Genomic DNA, 24,691 nt, shown 5'->3' with positions numbered 1-24,691 from the left:
TAACTGTATACTTTTTAAAAAAATTCACCATTTTTAGCAAGTAGTTAGTTTATTTGCAACAAACTAATGAATGATAATAAAACGTGACGATGTACCAAAGCAAAAGTTTCACTTTTTATTTCTCTGGTCCTCGCAGAAGTCTCTTAGTGGTACTAAGTCAATTACAAATGCCATTTCAATAATAATCAATACACTTCTTTTGCACCTCAAAGTTTTTTTTTTTTATGAGAGAAGTGGATGGGGGGGGGGGGGGGGGATGGGCGCTTATTCGAGGCTGGGCGCTTAATTGAGGGTCTCAATGGGGTGGTGGCTTTAACGGTTAACGGTTAAAATATTGGCTTTTTTTCGGCTAACGGTTAATTTATTTCCATTACGGTTAACAGAATTTTAAAATTAATTTCCATTGTTTTTAAAGTTAAAAATTAATTCCCATTATTGAAAAACATATTTTAGGTCTAAGGACCATTCTGGGACGATGACGTGATCTAGTCTCTTTTATTTGTTATTACTGGCCGATTTTTTTACGGTTAACATAATTTACGGCTAAAGGTTAAAATTTTCCAATTTTTACGCCTAACGCCTAAATTTTCGGCCTTTTTACCGCTAACGGTTAACCCCATTGAGACCCTCTTATTAACTTTTCCGACCGAGGTTGGGCGCTTATTCGAATAAATAATCAAAAAATAAAAAATAAATAGGAAAATAATTACACCTCTCACCGCATATATAACACTGTTGAACCGTTATTTTTTTGTCACTTGAAAACGATGTCATGACGACATCGAAATGTTGTGTAAAACTTCTGCCGCTATTTTTATTCTTAAACTCGATATACATTTGAACTTTGCTAATTCAAACTCGGTTATTTTGAATTTCCCATTTTCCCAACTAAAACCCAATCCCCTTGGATTTGCCCTTCAGACATTTACTGTCGGCTTTTTCGAACTCCCGCTACATATTTCGAACTATTTTTTGTTTCCCCTGACGGTTCGAAATAATGGGGTTCAACTGCGTTTGAAAAATAACAAAGAACGTGTGCCTCGATGCGTTAGTTGGAGGTTCAATGGCCGAAACGCCGAAAACTACAATATAAAGGTACGTATCACGTATTCCCTGTGTTTCTGTTTGCGATATAATAGAAATAAAAGTAATTTGAAGTTTTCGATAATAATTGGATCAAACTGTATAAAAAAGAATGATTTGCATAAGCAGTCTCTTTGGGATATCTTCTCTATTGTGAGGACCTCTGTGGAAGCAGAGTCAACCGGTACACGATATTTCAGTGATCCAAATGAAAATATCTCTTCGAAATTTAGTTCCCCGAATCTATAGTGTCTTTCTGAACAACAACACTTGATAGTTTATTGTCTGATTTGAAGAGGTCATCAAAATGAGCAAAGTTTGACTGAAAAATTAGACAAAAAACTCGCATTAAACTAGCAAAACTCAAAAGCACAATATTTTCATCGACACCCGTAAATAAAGAAATTACTAGGTAACACAGCTGGACTTAAAAATATGTCAGTGCGTGTTTCAACGACGGAAAATGGGTCAGAAAATGTAACGGCCAGAAAATGTAAACGAACCAAAGTTTTACCTAGAATTTCAGTGGATAGATACTAAGACATCGTTCAAAATAATGGTTTGGCTTGGAAGGGGTTTAGTGCTGTGTTCTCTAGTTTTGGCAACCCTGTCCCACGCTTCGATTAAACAGCGTTGTTAAGTATGAGCTCAACAAAAATTATGAAAATGCAGCATCTATTAAAAATTGGTAAAGGGTTTCGGGGAAACGTGTCACAGCTATTCAACTGAGCAGGAAAGGGCTTTGCGAAGAATTCTACAAGAAAACTCTGCTGTTTTATATTACACATGGCTTTACGATTTGCTTTTAAAGACTTTATCATGCATTTGATTTTCAGATTAATGGTGCGCTTTAAGCGTCGTGTGGTCCTTATTTTTCTCGTTGTTCAAGTTATCATTTGGTTCAAGCTATCCTTTGTACCTATCAAGCTATCCTTTGAACCTATCAAGCTATCCTTTCTGTCCGTCACTGGATGGTGTTCGTATTACAGAGGTGTCCATATCCGTAAGTATAGAGGCTCGATTGATGTTTAATACAGTAAAAACCCGCGAGTCAGAATTAGCCTAACTTTTAAGAACCAAAATTTGCAAATTCGACCTCCTTTGTAAAAAAACTATTATGCCTAAAATTCGGAAAAAGGGTTCTTATTTTCTAACATTAATTACAAATATTTACTATAGGGAAAAAATGGGCAAGGCATTACTGTACATGTATATAATGTTATATTCTGATTGAATAGTGCTTCACTTTAACATAAACACTTTTGTTGTATTTAAATTTTATACAAGAGAAAGGCCAAATACTAATAAAAGTTGTATTAGCAACAGTCGCCTAAATTTGTGTCAACTACCCTTTATGTAAGAACCTATTTAGGCTAACCTGGAAATATAGGGTTCCTACTCGCGTGTTTTTACTGTATTCATCAATTTATTTTCACTTATTTACAACCTTGCTCTTTCTAATATTTGTCTTTGTTAATTTTTTTCTTTTCAATCGAAGTTTATAACTTCGAGGATGCCTGTCATCTAACTGACTTCGAAGTGTCCGAGTCATCAACCCTAGAGCTTACAACTTCTCGCTTTAAAGACGGATCACATTCATTAAAATGGACTTGGGCGAGTGGAGATGCAATAACACATTCATTCCCTTCCAACGTACGTTAGTTATATTTTGATATGTAACACAAGCGGCGGAGCAGGGGGGGGGGGGCAAGGGGGCTGTAGCCCCTCTAAACGAAAATTTGTGGGGGAGACGTTAACGCGTTTTGTTGCCGAAAATATCGCGAGCGCAGAGTATAATTGGTTTGTCAAGATATTCCGTCTCGCGAGTGAGTTCAATCATCTTCATCTCAAATTTCCTCGAAAGTCTTCCTTGACAGTTTTTCTTCGGAAAGGTTCGAAAAATGGTCGGAAACGTTCGTATGGCCTTCGAACAACAATCGAAAAATCTTCGGAGATCTTCAGCCAAGACAAAAAGTTGCTAGTACGGAAACAAGTTGTCTACATATGAAAACCTGCCGAGTATTTTTGGGAAAACTTAGCAACCCCCCCCCCCCGCCCCCAACGTTCAAAAACGCGCCGCCGCCTCTGCGTAAATAAGATAAATAACATACAGATTAGAGACAAACTTAGCGAGCAACGTTTTGTTATCTTGCACAATGGCTTACTCGTTCTCTGAATACTATATAGATGATTTCAGTTTTCACGTTTTCAGTTTTACTTTTTGCGGAGTTAAAAAATATTATATTGGCCGCTATAACCGCTACGTAGCTTTTTTTTAATTTTAAAAAAGTTAATTGTATTTTAACATGGTGATACATTTTGATAATTACGAGTAGAGATGACCGACTTTTAAGTAGTTGTTTAAGTGAGCAATTAATTTTAGAACAGAAAACCTCAAATGATAATTTAACCGTTAACTAATGGTTTTTCTTTGATTTATATTTATCAGAGGATTACAGGAAAAGAGCGGTTAAAAGGAGGAATCAAGTTGTGGCTTTACAATACTTATAAACGCCCTGGAGAAAAACTAAACGTCTCTTTTGTTGATACACAAACCATGCCTAATCCGATAATTGTATCTCAGTTCAACATCAGTCTGGATTTCAAGGTAACAGATTATTACTTTTTTATTTTAATGAAAAAAAATATGAAGTTATATATTAAACACGAAAGAGTGTGCTTCATCACCAAACGCCGAGGAGGGAGTTGAAAAATAAATACGACACGGAGTGGAGTATTTTTGACTAGCTCGTGGTGTTTGGAATTGCGACGAAACAATCTCTAGTGACTGGTATATCTTCTCATTGGCCGTTTTCACACTAGAAGACGGACAAAAATCGTCTAGACGGACAAGTCGTCTGACGATTTGTTTGTCTAGTGTGAATTTAAGACGGCTTTTAGAATATTTGTCCGTCTAGACGATTTGTCCGTCTCTAGTGAGAAAACGGCCAATCTTAACTAAAACTTAGAAGTACGAGATCGAGTATGAGTACGACTTTGGAATTTCGACACAATTTTATCCCCAAACAACTAGCATAACTGTTTCTGACTAACAAATAAATTTTAGGTTAGGGATAAGATTGGTGTGCTAAGTGATTATATGAGACACACGAATTTGGTGTGCAAGCTCGTGCTCGTACTCAATGGCCGCTTTCACATTAGGGGCGAACAAATCGTCTGAGACGGACAAGTCGCCTAGTGTGAAAACGGGACGGACACGATTTTGGACGTACAAGTCGTCTGAATTTGTCCGTCGATTTGGCCGTCTGGGATGCCGATTTTTCGCGCACGACTTGGTAGTCTAGACGGACAAGTCGTCTAAAAGCCGTCTTAAATTCACACTAGACGAGCAAATCGTCAGAAGAATTGTCCGTCTAGACGATTTGTCCGTCTTCTAGTGTGAAAACGGCCAATCTCGTACTCGTAGTCCAATCTAAAGGTCGCTATTATGATCTAAGAACAAAGCATATAATTAAGCGATGACGTCAGAAATCGCTTATTGCCATCGCACGACGGGCTCTTTTATTCTGTTAGGGCAATCGAACAGAAATCAAGTTTAACTTAACAAGAAATCGCCGCGTAGAACACAAAAGCAAAATACTCCCGTGCAGTTAAAATGGAAGACTACAATGTATAAACGAAAGAGACTAATTATATATGATGGGATCTATTAGATTTAGTAGACAGAAATTTCTAATTCTTATAATAATAAGGGCTCGCGCGTATCGTATGTCGTTTATCAGATGTCGCACCACAGTATAAGGCATTCTTTGTTGAGACAGCATAGGGAAATTAAAAAAAAAAATGTTAACTAAAATATTACTGCTATTCAATTGAGCGAATCTACGAAGAAAGTGACTAATGATCAGATTCTAACTTTGCTATTTATACAATCACTAACATTGCTTCTTATGTTTAAAAAATGTAAGCTGCAGTTGGATAACACAAGGTGTCAGCTACTTTTATTGACGTTAATGAAAAATTTCCTCAAAATTATGTAAGACCCCTCGTGAAACATTATCGCTTCTGCATGCATTGCGTGCCATTTATTTTTTTGTGATAATGAATTGTATTTTTATCATTATTGTTTATATTCTAAGGGTTGGCGTGGAATTTGGGTCTCTTACAAAGAGTCCATGTTGGTTGCCGAAAACAAAATTGATCAGTTGATAATCACCGCACCCGAAACTACCGAGCCGACTCATCCTTTGTTTATTGACATTTTGCGCCTGGTGGACAACTTGAACAAGCAGACTCGGGACAAAATAGTACCAACAATTGGCGAAGGGATTTACACACTGAATGATTTTTGGCAGCAGACATATCGCTGGAGTCAGGTACGTTGGGATAACATCCAGAGGGGGAGGCCATGGTCCAAATCTTCACCCTTTCATATATAGCCTGCGAAGCAAACGCTCCCTTACTAACGAAGCTGGGTTGTCAGCAAACTCCATGAAAAATACAAAACAAGCATCGCTGTCATGAATTAATATAATTCTCCAGGTTAGGAACACATTCTCTCAGAGTCTTTTCAAGGTCCAAAAATAGTTTACTGGGGTATAAGCCCCGAGTCAAGAATAGCCTGCGAGCAGGCTCACCTTGGGGCACGCACGAGAGCTACACGGGAGCGGCGCGTGCCCCAAGGAGAGCCTGCTCAGCCTCCCACGTTCTTAGGGGCGATCGCGCGCGTGCCCCAAGGTATATTCGCGCGTGCCCCAAGGTGAGCCTGCTCGCAGGCTAAGTCAAGAATTCGGTCGAATTCTTTAGTTTTCGTGTCGCGATTGTTCTGACGAGGATGTCAAGGATAGACTCGATTCCAATTATTCGATATCGTACGTGACCCGGTCCAGTGCAGTAATGTAAGATTCTGAGTTTACAGATCGTCCGGTGACATTCCAACTTGAAACAAGCTGATTGTCGCCTGGGGTGAAATCATCGTCACTAAACTTGCAAAAGCACACAAATTTCAAAAAATGTATACAGTCAACTCTCTCTTAACGGACGCCTCTATAAGACGGACACCTCCAAAAATCGGACACCTGGTTATGGTCCCTGCCGTTTTTCAGTCATTTTACTGTAACCAAACTCCCTATAAGAGGGACACTTCTCTAAGACGGACAACGGACACATTAAAATCATTAACGGACACTTGAGAAGTGTTTGTTATCATGTTTTATTAGTGAAAATACTTCCGAACTTCGTATCGACCTAAAGCAAAGTTATTCAGCGCTCTAAGGATACTGTATACCAAGCTTACTAACTAAAAACAATGACGCTTTAACGGATTCCTTCTCTGCTTACGTCTATGGGCACTAAACAGATCGTTTTCTACTTACAGTATTACAGTTTGTAAAAGCTCTCAACTTTTCCTTTTATTATTTTAGTCTTGTTGCAGTTTGCAAAGGTTTGTTGCATTGTGCATAGGGTAGGCTTTATTATCTCAGAATAACTGGTGTCATGTTACCTTGACTCGCTATAAGGCGGACACCTCTCTAAGACGGACAGTTAAGGCCAGTCCCGAAAGTGTCCGTCTTAGAGAGAGTTGACTGTAAATGAAGCAAAAAACTGCTATCAAAGCAGAACTCTGGTTTCAGTCCAGAGCCGGCGGAGCGTTGGAACGTTGGGGGAGGGCTAAGACTGTCCCAAAAATACTTGGCAGGTTTTCATATTTGGAGCAACTTTTTGTATTCTGAGTAGTTTTTAGACCGAAGATTTCCGAAGATTTTCCGATTATTGTTTGAAGGCCATACGAACGTTTCCGAACATTAAACAAATTGTTCCAAAGATAAGCGAAGGTTCCCGAAGACTTCCAAGGAAGTTTCACAGATGCTTGAACTCACAACCGCCCTGCTGCGCCTCCTATGCAGTCGATTTGGTGGTGATGGAAGCAGTATTTTCTAAACTGAAGTTTGTTTTGCTTCTTTTCCCGACAGGCTACCCCAACAGCCATCACCGAACCGACGCCTAGTGAAGATAAATTGAAGGATTTGTCACTGATCGAAAAGCGTTTGGAAAATTGGTTTGTTAAACAGTCACAGAGTTCGGTGCAGTTTACAGGGAATGCGAAGAAAAGGTGGGAGTCGCTACAAGAACACGTGGACAGGGCGCATGAAGAGTTCGAAAACCTGACGATTGTAAAAAGCCCAGAAGGTGTTATCACAGGTATTATTCATTATGCGTTACATGAAGTAGGAATGCGAACACCCGGAACACCTTATGTCTCGGGGATTTCGCAGATTTTTGGTCTAAACTGTTCTGAAATTAGCGGTAGGCAACTAAAACCATAAAAACAGTATCTTTGAACAGCTAAAGGAAGATAGTACCTTAATTTGCGGATAGAAATCAATCTACGGTTTTTTGATGACGCACGGACACAACTTGAAAACGTTAGCCTAACTTTTTCGAGTTGCAATCCGTTTCTATCCGAGCCATCGGCAGCCAAAGCTTGTTAACAGTTTCTGTGCTCTGATATAGCAATTTACAATAAATATTGACTATTATTTTTAGGTTTCCTGAGACACAAATATAAATTTTTGGCTGTTAATTTCTGGTAAAATCTGTAAATTCTATACTTTGAAGTACGCGGGAAAAGTGAGATTAAGGTCATTGTTTAGTATTGAACATCCTTGCTGCGTAGAATTTTACGTTAACGCACGCACGTAAAGAAAATGGCGTTTTATTCTATCCGGCTTGGCTTGCGAGAGATAAATCGTCGTTTTCACGTAAACGAGCACGGTGACCTATCAGTTTCTTCTCGTAATTTGAGTGTAGTGATCAAATTCTTTCAAGAAAATAAATACAGATCATTTCTATGTTTGAAAATAAATTACCACCGGAAACGTGTACTTCTGAAGTATTCGCAAAGAAATTTTTAAGGAAATATGCAGTATATGTAAGGTCTTCCTGTCCCTAAACGAATATGGTAAGCCTCCTTTTTTATTTCAAATTTTAAGTTACCTTCAAAGAATAAGCCGGTAGGAAAAGTTTGGCTGAGAATCTTTATTCAGTTCTATTACGGGGGAATGACCTCAAATAAGGACCAAAAACAATACGATACTGAAATCTCTGGTCTGTTCGTATCGATCTGACTGATCGATATTGAAATAAATAAAGATGAGGCACACAACGTAAAGCATCTTATAGACAAAATGCACCTGAATATGAAATATCAACTCTCCAGCTATAAGAGAAACTTGCCTCGCAAATGAACAGTATTGCCTGTGGGTTTTCCTCAGGGACGGTTTCTTGTGCCTTCAGGCCATTTTGCTGTGCCGTACCAGACTCGTACCCAGTCGTTACTCGTTTTTTCGTTTTTGGCTGCGTTCGAAGAGGATGATGGGAAGGACGTAGAAAAAAAATAAGTTCGTCCTTCCCTTGATGCCTTGCGCACCGCTCAAAAAGCAAGAGAAGCGACTGGGTACGAGTCTGGTGCCGTACGTAGTAGGTGACTCAGTGGCGGATCTAGGGAAGGGGCCCGGGCCCTCACCTTATTTTTAAGCCAGATAAAGGCCCGTAGGCACGAGGAAAATTATCTTCGTAAGCCGGCGCCCCTTATTCCGGGGTCTGGATGATCCCCCCCCCCCCCCCCCCGCCGCTTATCTGAAGGTCTGGATCCGCCACTTTGTGTTAGTGACTGCAGTGCTTTTTGGTTATTCTCAAGAAATTGGAACTAACCGTTTTGTTACATGTTCATAGAGCAGTTTTCAATTGAGTGTCGTAAAACCAAAACCAAAGTAATTACTCTGGCCAATCACAAAGGAAACAGACAATCCAGTGAACCAATCAAAACTCGAAGCAAATACATGTAGTTGGCACGAAGCGCGGGAAAACGTGCGCGAGCGAGTCACGATTGGTTTTGGTTTTACTCCTGATTGGCCGAGAATGTGGCGCGAATCAATCACTAAGCGTAGTGAACGCAAAACCAAAGCAAACGCAAATTACTTTCGACACTCAAGTGAAAACCGCTCTAAGAAGCATGAATACTGTAGGGTGAAGGTCTTGTGTCATTTCATTTTTTTGCTGGCGAGAACTGGGTGCAGGATAGCGTCAATGCCATTACTTAGATCACGAAATTGCCATCTAACATCATTGTCAGATGCTGGATCCCAAAATGAGCTTTGTCACAGATTTTAACAGATTTCCGAACAGTCAAACATGTATTTGTGCTTTACCGTAGAATTCCGGTTATAAGCCCTGGGCTTATACAACTTCGTAAGTGTTTTTGGGTGGGCTTATAAGCGGAGGGGCTTATATTCGGGAGGGCTTATAAGCGGAAGGAAAAAAACGTTTCGAAACGAGTCTCGGGAGTGTTGATCGAAATACGTTTTTAAGTTAAAAACGTACAAAAAAGCAACATTTAGCCCTGTTCAGTACTGTCATCCGGTAGAGGGGGGCTTATATCTGGGGGGGGGGGCTTATAACCGGATGTATTTTTTTGTTTCTAGGATGATGGGCCTATAACCGGGAGGGCTTATAAGCGGGGGGGCTTATAACCGGAATTTTACGGTATACTAGAGTACTGAAACTGTTAACAACCTTTTTTGGCTGCAGATGGCTAGGATGGAAACCGATTACAGTTTTTATTTGTGTCGCAGAAAACCTAAAAATAATAGTCCATTTTAATTAAATATTGCTATATTAGAGCACTGAAACTGTTAACAAGTGTCTTTGGCTGCGGATGGCTAAGATGGGAATGGATTGCAACTTCCGTTTCCGGGTGTCTTTAAAAGTAGATATTTATAGCCGTGGTTTGATTTCTCGCCGAAAATTATAATTAAATATTCCTTTAGGTGTTCAAAGATAATGTTTTCCATGGGTTAAGCTGCCTACTACTAATTTAGATCAGTTTAGACCAAAAATTCGCAAACCCTTCGTGACATAGCCCCTATAAATGGAAGTTTATCTTCATAAGAGTTTACTTTTTAACCCTTTAGGTAAACCTCTTTTTGCCCAAGAGTCTGAATTTAACGACGAGTGGCTTGGCAGCGTCATGAAAAGAGTCCTGCTTCCAATGGCATTGGATTATCACGTACGATCACGTGATGTGGATATCAACGATTTAGCCGCTGACCAGCTGTCTAACTTGAACAGGGATGAGGACGACAAGAATGACGCTATAGAGGTTTGAATGCTGCCTGACTATCTATGATATCCCTTGTTTGTTTTGTTTGAGATGTTTATATTGAAAGTAATTAAGCGATCTAGATCTCCACGGTGGACTCCCACGTTAACCCTTTCAGTGCTAAATTTCTCCAAAAACAGGGTTTTTTTCTACCGTTAAACTGAAATTTTTATGCTACGATCCTGAATTTCCCTTAACTTTGCTTAAAATGCACTTTTCCACAATGCAGCAAGATTTTGATGAAGATTCCATTAAAAAATGTACAAAAATGAACTTTGGTGCATGCGCATAAGCCAAAATTTGGACTTTTTTTTTTTTTTTTTTTGCGAAATCGTTTTTTTTTCTTCCTTTTCCTTTCGTTTCTCTTGGCTTTGTTATTTCCACTTCTTTCTACTGTATCCATCCTTCCTTTAGACCAAAAAAGTTTTGATTAAAATATTGGTAAACCCTGTCAAGAGGACCTCGATCTTTTACAGGTGTTTTGGCCTTTTTAAGCACCGATTTTGCACTAAAAAGTGATTGACTTTTTCTCGATTAACTCTGTTAGGATGCGACCGATACGCAAAATGAATAGTTCTTTGAAAAGGTCAAAGCTAGCTCTATCAGATGCTTATCACCAAAATCTGCTGACTTTTAAATTGATGACGTCACAAGTGGTTCATTGACTGCTCCTCCAAATGTCGACAAAAGTCGACTTTAGCACTGAAAGAGTTAAGGCGGGGTTTCAGCTGAAGGCCTTTTTTCCCGCCGCTTAACATGGGTCTAACGGAAATATCTCGTTCGCATCTCAAGGAATCCAAAAACCCTCCCCTTCACTCATCGCATGATTCTAAGTTTTGTGAATTTTTTGGTAATTTGGTCTGGGAGGAAATGGTTTTTCTCAAAAGACTAGTAAAATTGAGGGAAATAAGAAATATTGAAGATTTAAGGTAGTTTTAAAATAAGAAAATAGTAGTAGATGGACACTAGAACAGTCCCATGACAACCTGCAGTGCGCTTGCGTGGGGTCAACTGTATGTTGGTATCCCAAAAATAGTTTTCTTTAAACCTCTTAAAATTTCATTCAGATTCAGATGTATGCCCGCCTTAAATGGGCGAGGATGCTATTCGGAAACTTTAAATTAAAACCCTAAAACAGACCAATCTAAATGTGGTTCAAGCTTTATTTCACCCCTTATAAGGATACCATTTTAAAACGGTCACACTGACAATAAAAACATTGCCATCAATTGCTCTGAACCATTAACACAGTGTGAGACCAAAGTCCGCCAAGAGCACCCCTATCCCTTTCACATGGGCGTACCCCCTCACCGGGCCTATGTAGACCTTTTCCTCGCATACTTTTGTCTGATCATAGGTTTACTCTCTACATAAACTCCTGGACTGGTTTTTCAAAAAGAAGATAATGCTGGCAAATCACTATCCAGTAGAAAAACGTCGACAAAACAAACTACGCTATTCACTGGATAGTGACTCACCTAGGTCGAGGTAAACAACCCTGGCTCTGGTGAACAATCAATATACATCAAAAACATGTTGAAATTGGCAAAGTGTCGTATCCTGCAAAGTCCATCTCTTTTCCGCTGTATTATCTGTGTAATTTTTCCTCTAAAGGAGTTGCCTTTATTTAAACACGATAAAGTTTAAAGCTTACAAGCTTGTGGGGTCGTGTAAATTAAAAGTACATAAAAGTTAAAACTATTTACAATTATAACCTCTTAACAATTAAATTAAAAATATTTACAATTATTAAGCTATCTAAATGAATTTTAAAAACTAGTATTAATTAAAGGTAGGTAAAATCTTTCTGTTTAAAATTAATGGTTGACACAGATAAAACTTTAAAGGTAAAATCTAGAATGAAAATCACCGACTTAAGAGTTTTACTTCATATCTCCCCCAGAAAATAGCAGGTGGCGATCAAAACATGCAAGAGACGTTCATAAACGCGTTGGGCACAACAACTCCATACACACTAGAGAAAGTCAAAGAAGCCATTAAAGCAGTAAATGAGAGGAGATGGGAACGCTTAACTCTACTTCTAGAATATATCGAGGATCAAGGTGAGTTTTTGTGTATACATATTTCCTCTCTCTCTCCCTGTTTTTTTTTTTTTATCTTTTTAATTTGCGCGACGTGTTTGCTAACAAGAAAGGATATGAAAAAGGTTTCAAAGCACTTAGGAAAAAGTTTAAATCTGCTACAATTACTCTTAGAGTTTCAATCTAATTCGCCCGCTAAATTTTAATTTTATTGTATCAAACAAATCGACTATATTTTCCCATTATCTAGACTCTAAGACCACAGAAATGACGCCATAAAATGTCCAAAACTTTGCAGTGAAACCACTCGCCTAACGGCTCGTGGTTCCACTTGAGGAACATTTTATGACGTTATTTTTTTATTTTTTTTTATTGCAACACATACACAAAACTGTTCTAACAGAGCCAGTCGTTCGCTAATTATTACTTGCTATACAAAGCTTAGTCTGCTTACAGTACAATTCAATACTTATGCCACTTACAACACGACACCTAAACTATTTAAAACAAAATACTTACAATACGGTATCTATGTTACTAGCGTTATAATGTTTATACTCATAAAATGTAATACTTATTTTTTTAATACTTACGTATATATAAGATATTGCTAAAACTTTAGACGCGGTACAAACATTAACAATGCTTACAAAATTTACGAAACTTATATTTTAACAGACTAGAGCTGTGATTACAGACTGATGCTATACAATATGACGTTATTTCTATGGTCTATTTAATAATTATTCCATGAACGCGCGTTGGATATAAGATGGTAAATAGTCAACGAGAAGCGCCGAGTTGGCTTTAACTATCCAACAAGCGTGAGTGGAATAATTGTTTTATTTAAAACAGGCAAAGAATTGCAATGCTTGAGTTCCAAGGCTGTTTTCGCTGACACGTACATGGTCCGTAGTATATGAGCTTATCTACCATGGCCGGAAAACCAATCAAAACTCAGGAACTGCAATATACCATGGCTAGTTTTCAGTAAAAGAGTGTAGACCATGGAAAAATGTGATCGAATTGTTAAATAGTTTATACTTAGTTATTATTAGTTTTTGTGTCATCTGAATAGTGAACGAGCCGAATATTCTATATCTCAGGTTTTACAGCAGGTAGCGGCCTCGGTACACTTCATCATGAGATGAACTTCGCCGGTGCAGGGTTTATGAATGCAGTATTTCTTCTGAAAAATGAATTGCAAGCCGAGGGAAAACTGTCTGACTATGTTGCTACCATGAAATGGTACAACGACTTCGGCGAGATTTACCAAAGTCCATTTGAGTACGCTGGCACGACTGCCGATCGTTTGAGAACCATTTCGTTATGGAGGTAAATAAATTACTGTATTTGTGTCTTTAATTGTGTGAAACGTAATTGAAATTGAACCGAGTGCTATAGAATTCATCGGTTTAGTTGTTCTGATTAGTGTATTTCATAATCACACCAACACTGAATAATACAAAACCTATAGGGTCCTATAGCTCCTTTTTATGGAAGATTGGGTTGCCATGGTAACATAATTTTATTATAAGCTTTAAGAGTGTCACCTTTAGAACTATTAGTCTGCCAAGTTTCATTGGTTTCTGCAGAAAAATGACCGAGATAACTCAATTTTTGTACTTCACATAAAATTGGGTTGGGTAGATGACGTCATCAGTCCCCTAATTTGCACATTTTACGATTTTTTTAAGCTTGAATATATCCGGAAACTATCTATGAAACGCCTGAAATTGCAAGGGGTGAAAATTTGATCATAGTAGCGACTTAAAAGAAACAATAGTTTACAAGACCCTAATCGTTAGTAGCACTTAAAAGAAACAATGGTTTACAAGACCCTAATCGTTAGTAGCACTTAAAAGAAACAATAGTTTACAAGACCCTAATCGTTAGTAGCACTTAAAAGAAACAATGGTTTACAAGACCCTAATCGTTAAACAATGGCTTATTGTACAGTTCTTTATATTTTTGTTACACTTGTTGCATACAGCAAACATGTACGTATCACAAAGAATAGACCGTTTCAGTGTCAAAACTTCCTTGTAACTGAACAAAAGTTGACAAAATAAACTAATGAGCGAGGGTAACCATTGTGTATGCAAAGCTACTGAATTTTAAGTCCAAGTTTCGCCTTCAATAGCTTAGGGCCTACAATACATAGGAGCGGGTGGGTGTAAAACAGCAAGCAATACAATTTTAGGTATCAGCTTACAATGAAACTTCGCTGTAACATTAAAAAAAGTTAACCCTAACACTTCCCCTGTCATAACTGTTCGTAGGTTGTTTGCCGTCCTTTTGATGCCTACCAACACAGCAGAACAAAAACAGCAGAAAATTCGTGACATGGAGGCACTTGGTCGATGGTACGCAAATGCCATCTCACCAAATGAAGGACTCGCAGGAACTCTGAAGCCTGACTATGTTGGTTTCCATCACAACGGCTACTACGCTTCTACATACACCCCACATGCTCTTCACAAGGCTGCACTTATTCAGTATCTGCTCAGTGGAACATCATTTGCTTTCAGTAAGAGTCATTTATGTATTACTTACACATAAACCTTATTGTTACGGCTTTCCACAAGACGCAATTTTCGGGATTGCAAAAAGTTCGAGAAATTTAAGACCCAGGAAAATTAATAAATTGACGACAGTTTTTTATGGGTCTGTCCTCTTATTGGTGGTAAATTGCGTCATAACATCAGCCGCCGACCGGTTAGCTCAGTTGGTAGAGCGCCGGACTACCATGCGGGTGGTCTCGGGTTCGAGTCCCAGACCGGAGCAAAACTCAGGGTCTTTAAATAACTGAGTAGAATATGCTGCCTGTAATGACATCTACAAATGGTTAGACATTTTAGGCTTCTTGGATAAGGACGATAAACCGTAGGCCCCGTCTCCTGCATCTTCAGCAGGGGACGTAAAAGACCCACACACTTATCGTAAAGAGAAGGGCATGGAGTTCCCGGTGTTGTGGTCTGGTCTTTGCCCATTGTGCTGTGTACTGTGGAATGCTTGGAGATATTAGCTGTATAAGCTACTCTGCAAATCCGAGGGTGAACAAAAGTGATGTATGATGTAATTGTGTTGGATCCACAACAAACTTTGGAAAAAAAACGGACGTCAATTTCTTTTTTACAATAACAAAAGACAAGAAATGTCAAATGCACGGTTAAATAAAGAGAAACACAAGTAAACTAGTAAAACTTCTGAATTTTATTTAAACTGACGCAATTAGGGCGCAACTATTGTCAATAACTCTTATTGGCTCCTGACAACACTCAATAGAATTTCATTGGCTAAAAAATTGAAAATATGACAATACGCGCTAATCACGCTAATGACTAGCATAAATTAAAATTTTGGTCTTTACTCTTATTGATGATAAAAATTAGCCAATCAGCGCTCGATAATTCACTCAGTTATTGTAAAAAGACGTATGTATCGTTTATTTAGTTTAACGTCAGTTTAAATGAATAGAATATATCTTTTGTCGCTCTTTTTCCCCTGAGGTTAACTGACGTGCTTTTTTGTCAAACCTGAGTGCCGCGTTCGTCTTGGTGACATTTGACCGTCAATCTGTTCTTACAAATTTAAAATGCTGTTTAAACTAATTCCGTCTTTTCTTCTAAAAGGTACTGAAACCATGGAACATTTAAAGAAAGGACTCGAGGTAATGAGAATTGTCTGTGTGAAATACTCTTCTCCAAACAGCGTTTCTGGTCGATTTCCAGGCTTTAGTCGTGCCGCTCTGGCGAAGAACTTCCCCGCGTATGCCTACATCGGCGCCACGGCGCCATCTTTAAACGATGATGGTTCCCTAGGAGAAATTTCTACTCTCAACAGTGCAAGCATAAAGATGTTTTTGCGACTGTACGATGAAGCAAATAGTGAGGTTAGCGACTGCTTGGAAGACGGAAAAATTTTCCCCATTTATTATCTGAATTCTATTGGCTCGATCAATATCCTCGAGGAAATTAGCGCTAAGGCCGCTGCGATGAGTATAGCAGCAGAGAGCTCTCCTAAGGGTTGCTGGACGAAAAACTATGCAGCATTTATCGTGCACAGAAGAGGCGATTGGACGGTCAGTGTTAAAGGATTTAACAATTATGTTTGGGACTTTGAAGCTTCAGGCAATGAGAATTTGTTTGGGCTTTATCAGAGTCATGGCGCCCTTCTTGTCGCCAACAGCGAGGAGGCTCTTAAAACGCACGATATTGACAACGGCTGGGACTGGACACGACATCCGGGTACTACCACTATCAGAATGGATTTAGATCAGCTAATCAGCAACAATTATAGGTATGAAAACGTAAAAACGTATGAAGTGTGTATAGAAAGTAGTTCGAGTTTGCTTTGGTTGTACTACGCTTCGTGATTGGTTGAAAAAACTCACGCCACTTTCTCAACCAATCAGAAGTAAAGCCCAAACCAGTCGCGAATCGCTCGCACACGTTTTCCCGCGCTTCGTGCAGGCTACATGTAATTGCTTCGAGTGTCTTCTGTGATTGGCAAAAAAATTATTTTGGTTTTGGTTTTACGACACTCAATCGAAAGTCGCTCTGTAATGTTTCATATATTCACTCAGGAAACAATTCTACAAGATATAAGAAAATTCAGGAACAAAGAAAAACGTGCCGAAACGCTGAGATAGGCTCATACAAGAAGCAACTAGAAACCATATTTGTTCCTTAGAAATTTTGTTTAAAGTTTAAGTTCCCATGCATTAGGCCAAGGCATTGTACTAATACCCCCTCCCCCGTCCCCTGGCTTCTGTATTTGTAATACAATCAACCAGATAATATTTTGAATATCTCCTCAGATATTACCAACCTATGAAATTGGCTGGTGGAGTAACATTGGTAGGTGGCGGAGATTACCCAACAGGGGTCTTCGGAATGGAGTTTTCTCGGCCCCCTTATCGCTTTCCAGACGGTTCCTTTCAATTGGACATTGACTTTGCCTTCAAAAAGAGCGTGTTTTTTTCCGATTACGTCATCATATGCTTAGGCTCGGGTATCACCTCGTCCGGGAGCTCGCCTTATATCACTCAGGTACATTTATTCATTCGTTCGATTGTTCGTTCTTACATTCGTTCGTTCGTTCGTTCGTTCGTTCGTTCGTTTGTTCCTTCCTTCCTTCCTTTCTTTGCCTGCTTGATTCTTCAAATTGTAACGCCTACTTAACTCAGTTTTGATACATGATGGATAATCGTTTCAGTAAACAAAAAAAGGGTTGTAACTAACATCTATACTTTTACCATCTAATCTAACTAATCGAGTCAGGACGCTGGTATCAAATAGGAGGCGAGTGCGCTCGCGATATGGACTTGCAGAAAAGAGTTTTGGTCGTGAATCTGAGAATCTGATTGCATTATATTTCCTACGCTTCTGATTTCCTGAGAAAGACTTCTTTTACTCGCAATTTTGTTTGTTTTAAAATCTCTAAAAATCTCGAACATCTTGTGATCAAAAAATGTACGTTGTTTGGTTAAGTTGTTGTTCACATTTAACGGACTACAAAGTGATATTTGTCTTTTATTTTTATTCCAGACTACACTGTTTCAGAACAAGCTACTAGATGCTAGTAATCCGTCATCAATCTTCATAAACGAAATAAGCCACTCGCTCAACACTGACTTAACTAAACAGCCTTCTGATTTTGGGACAGAAGACTTTGCGGCTACTCTGATGGATGTTAACGGTAACTAACGTGTACCAGAAACCCATAAGGGTTGAAACGTGTAACTCACTATGATTCGTATTGTAGAAAGCGTTCGCGCATTCATTTGAAAATTGCAATATTTGGATTGTTATATTCCGAGCGCAATTTTACGCGCAATTTTAGGCAATTTCGGCACTGACCAACTGGTCATAAATTAACTGAAATATCACAATAACAGCTTAAAAATGTAGAAGAACTCAAAAGAAACACAGAAAGGCCAAAAAGGGCCATGGATGGGCAAGATTCGAGAAGATTAAAAACGGATTGCATTCTGCTATACTCGAAAAACGTTGACTCGACTTTTTTCAAGTTTATCTCAGCTTGTTTAAAAGTGTCATTTACAATGCTTGAAAATCATCCTTGTTTGAAATGTGGCGGTGATTTTGCCAATAAAAGACTTTTGCTCTGCCAATTTGAAGTTTACAGCTCTTAATTAGTGAAAATAAATAGAATTACCTAAAATACCGTGACCTAGCCCCTTTAAAATGGCAATTTTTAATAAAAATGGTTCATTCTTTTTAAATTTCCTGCGACGCATATGTAAATTTTGGCAGTTCAAAAATCTGTTAAAATCCAAGACAAAGTCCCTTTTAATCAAAACTATGTCAAAATTTGAGAAAGAAACTAATCTTCGGTTAAATGGTCTAACGTCTTTATGGATACAGAAAAACATAACAGTCTAGTCAACAAATGCACAACAACAGCGCGCGCAAAATGACGCGTATTGTCCAATTACACAGACATGACGTGTAAACTGACCTATTACACTGTCCAATTACAAGCATGACGCCTACACTGTCCAATTAGTGCTCAAATCGGGCTGCTGATAACAAATCACGTTCGAAAATTTTGTTATAGTTTTTTCCTCCAATTCTGTCTGTAATCACACTCGTGATTAAACAAATCGGACTCCCGCTACGCAATCGTCCGATTTTGTTAATCACTCGTATGATTACAGACCGAATTGGACTCCACTCAGTCCTAATACCATTATAAATAGAGGATATTACATGGTTGCGCGGAGATATGAAATTTATCTTCGAGTGTTCAAATCGATATCTCACGAGTGAGCGCAGCGAACGAGTGGGATATCGATTTGAACACTCGAAGATAAATTTCATATCTCCAAGCAACCATGTAATATTCTGTTTATTATATAAACCTACTAATTACGATGTTTTTGACGATTTTCCGAAGATTTCCGAAGATATCCGAAGATTGCCGAAGATTGCCGAGGAAGATCCGAAGATGTTTCGACTTAATATTGATTTACTTTGGCTCATTCAGTATTGAAACAGGGCAAACTTGTCAGAAAATGTTTCGAAATCGATATCTTCACATGTGAAAATAACATGTTATTTTCACGTGTGAAGATATGATTTTTTCGTGCGAAAGATTTCCTGGTATTTCACTGATGTTTATATAATAAATACTCATCTCTTCTTTTGTTTTTCACAATAAAAGGCAACGGTTACTACATCCCGCGAGCTAACAGTCAGGGACTGAATACAAAGATCAGTCTACAAACGTCCAGGGATCAGAGAGAAAGATCAAAGAAAACATCAGCACGATATGCCACAGCATGGCTGAACCACGGTGACAATCCGACAGACAAGGGCTATGAATACGCCATAATGGTGGACAAACCTCTAAATTACATTCAGGTAATGTACTGCCATGTTTTTCTTTTATTTATCGTTTCTGTGAAACCCAGTAAATTCACGTTTGACGCTAAACAACTATGTCAAGTCACAGCTCATGGAACCACTCTTTGCAGTACTCGCGTGTGGAAGGGGACAGGAGGGACGAGCCTCCCTTCTCCCGTGCCTTTTACTCTCGCTTCTCGTATTTTTTACTCCCGTCTCCTGCCCCTTATCGTAGCCGTTCTCTCCTCTTAAATTTGTCCCATACCTATGGAGAAATATAACGAAATGTTGCGAAATTTGACTCATTTTCTCCCGGTTCCCACCACCTTAGGAATCCCGCTTCCCGCCCCTTTTCTCCTAGGGCTCCCGCACCCCTGTCCTCCACTCACGTATATTACACCGTTGCAACTTGCACCACCCCCCCCCCCCCCCAAATTAGTATTTAACAATTATTTTGCATATTCGCGCGGAATATCGCCGGAACTTAGCCGACGAGGCCGTAAGCCGAGTAGGCTAAAATCAGACGATATTCCGCAAGATTGAGCAGGATAATCGTTTTATTATTCAACGAAAATATTTTACATATTTTACAAAATAATGTGGTTATGCAGCGCTTTGCGTTATACAACAGACGAATTGTGGCAACCTACTTATATCGCAGGATATCTGTTATCAATATGTACGGATGACGGAAAACAAGGACGTCTTGACCATATTTGGGCATCGTGACAATTTGCTGAATAATATATATTTTAAAATATCCGTTTCACTTTTGCTGTCGTTGTTGTTTCTGTTGTTGCAATGATTATGCATTTTTCTTCGTACAATAGCATTTAGCAAAGAGACAAGCAAGCGACAACAAAGCTTACGAAATACTCCAGAAAGACAAGATGGCGCACGCAGTGAAGATCAATGACTGTCCCAGGTCAGGTCAGACACAGTATGGATATGTGTTCTTTGACAAAAATGCTCGCACTTCTGGTCCTGTTAAGCGCGTCAACAAGGTAAGCTTCTTATAATTATAAACATAGCCCCTTTAATGCCTGTCCAAAGCTGTGCCACGTGATACGTTTTGGCCAATAACGACAAAGAAAAATTCGATGGTGATCTATAACGGCTGGCTAAAAAGACTTTTGTTTATCCTTGATAACTTATTTAGCACAAGTGGAAATGGGGCCAAGGCATTAGAAACGAATGTTACAAATTAAACATAACAAGGTTAAAAATCCTAACTGGCAGGAGGCGAACCAATTGGATCTTACAAGCGTGGACGAGGAGTTAAACTCGAGTCTACAGTGAAACAGCATCAAGCAGTAGTCAGAACGGGAATCAAACCCTGCAATAAATCCTTTACATCAGTAGTGGAGCAGCTCTCGTAAGCTTTAATTCTACTGGTTGCTATTGTTTTGTTCCTGTTTGTTTTATTGTTCTCGCGCCATTCATACCAGACCTTGCGAGAGCTGCTCCCGGGGGGGGGGGGGTACTCGAAAAGTTTTATCGGGGGGCTCCGCCCGTCCCCCCTTCCCTTTTATTCCATTTTGTTCGTCCCTTTTGTTCCTTTTTTGCGGCACCCCTTTCATTCCTCGACATTACATTTACCTAAACGGGAAGTTTTATTGTCATTTTTAGTGCGCTTAATAAAGACGATACAGCCAAAGTTGCGTCTGCTCGAAATATTTATTGTGGTCTTTTTCATTTGCAGATTTCCCTCCCTTTCATTCCTAATGTGTGAAATCCCTACCCTTTTATTACCTGGAGCCTGAAAGGTCCCCTTTCGGGCGTGCCTCCCCGTTGGCCATGGGAGTACCCCCCCCCCCCGGGAGCTGCTACATGACCCCTTTGCATAACCTTGTGACATGACTTTGTCAATCACTTTGAAACGCAATGGATACCAGAAATAGAAAGGGAGCGACGAAACTAGCAAGACTATTAATTGTGACACCACTGACGTCTAAAAGTTTTTTTATTTGTTTGAAAAATTGACAAGATTTGCAAGGAAAACGTTGCTGGATTAAAAGAAATTTATTTTTTGACAAACTAGCAATCAAGTCCTCGAAATTCGGATTTCGGGCTAATTTTTTTTGGGACATAAAATTTCCGGGGTCAGCTGTCAGCCCATAGGCCCTCTAGAAACACTGTTTTTATAATAATTAAGGATAAAACAACCAATTTAATTCCCGGATATGCCATGGTCAACGGTGAGTGCAAGTAAAAGTCTGCGTTCGAGCCAGTGGCCCATCAGGCCGGAGCTTATCCCAGTTTCAGTGCATTAAGCGGCTAGGACTATTTCCACTTCCCCTGGATGGGATGCCAGTCCGTCGCAGGGTTACCCCCAGCAGTAAATTCACGGGTACCCATTTATACACCTGAGATGGAGAGAGGCATTATGAGAGCAAAGTGTTTTTCCTAAGAATACACGCAGTGCTCCCATTAGGGCTCGAATCCGGACCGTTCGATCCGCAGTCCAGCACACTTAGCATTAGGCCACCGCGCCTCCCATGAAAAATAACTGTAGCACGTTGTTATTGGTTTATTTTGCAGGTTCCTTGTATTATAATGGTGGAAGAGGTGGACAGCATTAACTTGTTCATCGCGGTTTCTTCTCCAAATCTGAATTTTAACATCACCAGGGATCTTGAATGGGGCAGTCAGGTTAACGGCCAAGAAAGGTTCTACTCTGTCAGTATGCCAGTGGAAGTACAGGTACTGTGAACATCTCAACCTATTTGTAGCAGGTTACATTTTAGAGCTATTTACTCTATTTATAATATGGCTAGCAAGCGGGTAAGAGGAACCAAGGTTTGCGATGCAATTGGCTAGCCGAGCGGGTAAGATGGGGTTATCCATCCCAGTCCCGCGCGTGATTAATTCTGTGTCCCGCAAGAATAATGGCGTTCTTTATGCCGTATAATAATAGATCAAAGATAGCGGGATATTGGCTTCGTTCTTTATTTGTTCTATATTTATACACTTTATTTGAAAACGGCATTCTGAACTTTTTGCAGTTCTAGCGTTCGACGAGACAGCTAATTTTCCGCGTAAAATAAACAACAACCTTAGAAACAAGATAATAGATGCTAGGCATCAACGTCATGGCTGTCTTTGACAATGAGTGCAACATGGCGTTGTCATGATTACACACGATATTGTGAGGGGAAGTTAATTCACTCACAACATTTATATTTGTTAGCTACTTTAAAGTTAGGGTTGTCATGTATGGTATTTGTGGTGCGGTGAAAGGCTTAGGGGAAGAAAGGGTTTGGAGGTTGGCGATTTTGACGCCGTATTTAGGCTTGGAGGACATAAAATCAAATTAAAGAAGGCATCGCATTGTAGATTACATGATGACTATACATGGATGACTATAACAGATCAAATAAAGCGCTTGTTTATTTACTCTATCAGACAATAACCAATTTGAAACAAATATACATATTTTAAATTGCACTTGTAACACAAATAGCTTGACAAATGTCAGGTGTTTTGACCGAGAAAACATTAAAACTTTACTTCATTTCGCAAAAAAGTAGTCAACAATAAACTAACCGACAACGAATCAAACTATGACCATAACGCATGCAAGAAAGGCCGAAACATAACATAACATAACATAACATAACACAACACAACATAACACAACATAACATAACACAACATAACATAACATAACATAACATAACATAACATAACATAACATAACATAACATAACACAACACAACACAACACAACACAACATAACATAACACAACATAACACAACACAACATAACACAACACAACACAACACAACACAACACAACATAGACTTTATTTAAGTATTAAGCTAAGGATAGCTAATTGGGAACACTAACATAAATACAAATATAAAATATAAACTAATATTAAAAAAATAGATATAAAGATTGGTAGTTAACAATTAATTAGGTCTAATTAGTTAAAAAATAAGTTCAGAATTACTTAAATTAGTTGTATTATTATTATCTTAAACAAGCTAAATTCACTTTGATTTAAATTTCTAGACTTTGTGCGGTCTTGTCTTTGTAATAGTATTTATATAATTATGTTGAAGCTAAATGAAGCTTATGCCCCATAAAATATTTTGGAACGTTCTCAGGTCACTCTCCGAAACGACGTCCATGTGGCTACAGAAGACGTGAGAGTGAACGGAGAAGTTGTTCAAGAAATGGTAAAAACAAGCCATGTAGAGGTCAGACCTAAAGAGGGAAACCGCACAGCTACAACGGGACGTGTTATCAGGTTTAAAGAGCTGTCAAAAGGATTCAGTAAAGAAGTCAAGCTCACCCGGCCAGTCTAATGAATTGACTAAACATTATTGTAGAAATGTTGATCCTGTAAAAAGTATAAACCATAAACGATAAGACCTTATGGCATTCTCGGTAGACAGCATTGGCAAGCTGAGTAATATTCCATGTATTAATAATCACGATGTTTTCTTACTTTGGAGCTTTAAGAGCGTGGTTTATGCAACCTGTCGTATTATAACGTTTAATCTGTCATAGACAGCTGGGATTACTTTTTTCCGATTTCCCAGTAAACATTTGATCGCATCGTTCATGGTTTATGCTTTGTACGGGTCAATGTTTCTTCAATTAGGTGTATATAAGCATCGATAAGCGACAAAATTAAAACGAATTAAATCAAAATAAATTTAAACTAAATTATATTCATTGTAAGAGGATAAAAGTGCTTAAATTCTAAATTAATTAAAAATAAAATATATTTTAATTTGTAATTTTTTGTCCTTGTGGACTGGGAAAACACCTATAAATTATTATGGCTCCCTTCTTCCTTTAACAACAACTTACTTTATATCTCCATCTTGATGAACTAGGTGCATTTTATGTGCGAAAAGACCTTTTCGCCAATTATAGTAAAAAAGAAAAAAAAAAAAATCTTTTTACCGAAAAGCATTAAAATCCCCGTGACAGTGTCCCTTGGAAAAAAAACCCCCCCCCCCCCAACCAACAAAACAACATACCAGAAAGGGGGAGGGGAGGGAGACAAAAAAAAAACAAAAAGGAGGGCGCTACCGTTTTTTATGTAACCGCTGGTTG

The 24,691-nt window shown here is 38.8% G+C and overlaps 1 protein-coding gene and 1 non-coding gene across 2 annotated transcripts; both read left to right on the top strand.

The window, feature by feature from the left end:
* The first annotated feature begins 433 nt into the window (after positions 1 to 433).
* LOC144639219 (chondroitin sulfate ABC exolyase-like) lies at positions 434 to 24,134 on the top strand. Its single transcript, XM_078498500.1, has 16 exons — positions 434 to 2,086; positions 2,582 to 2,736; positions 3,533 to 3,691; positions 5,184 to 5,420; positions 7,017 to 7,245; positions 10,017 to 10,204; positions 12,108 to 12,267; positions 13,353 to 13,581; positions 14,529 to 14,776; positions 15,882 to 16,548; positions 17,069 to 17,300; positions 17,799 to 17,949; positions 19,435 to 19,634; positions 20,447 to 20,620; positions 22,158 to 22,319; positions 23,731 to 24,134. Exons 1-16 carry the CDS (start codon positions 1,870 to 1,872, stop codon positions 23,929 to 23,931), a joined length of 3,609 nt encoding a protein of 1,202 aa, XP_078354626.1. The 5' UTR covers positions 434 to 1,869; the 3' UTR covers positions 23,932 to 24,134.
* On the top strand, positions 14,960 to 15,033 carry Trnag-acc (transfer RNA glycine (anticodon ACC)). Its single transcript has one exon. It is a non-coding gene; the product is annotated as a tRNA-Gly (tRNA).
* Positions 24,135 to 24,691: the final 557 nt, after the last annotated feature.

This window comes from Oculina patagonica, chromosome 14 (assembly GCF_052425735.1).
Source record: "Oculina patagonica isolate OP01 chromosome 14, crgOcupat, whole genome shotgun sequence".
Taxonomy (NCBI): domain Eukaryota; kingdom Metazoa; phylum Cnidaria; class Anthozoa; order Scleractinia; family Oculinidae; genus Oculina; species Oculina patagonica.
This window is presented reverse-complemented; position numbering and strand designations above follow the sequence as displayed.

Coding starts and splice junctions, on each gene's coding strand:
- LOC144639219 (XM_078498500.1), top strand. CDS start 1,870: ATGGCTTTACGATTTGCTTTTAAAGACTTTATCATGCATTTGATTTTC. Junction 17,301..17,798: donor GCTCGCCTTATATCACTCAG/GTACATTTATTC, acceptor TTTTTATTCCAG/ACTACACTGTTTCAGAACAA. Junction 20,621..22,157: donor CTGTTAAGCGCGTCAACAAG/GTAAGCTTCTTA, acceptor TTTATTTTGCAG/GTTCCTTGTATTATAATGGT.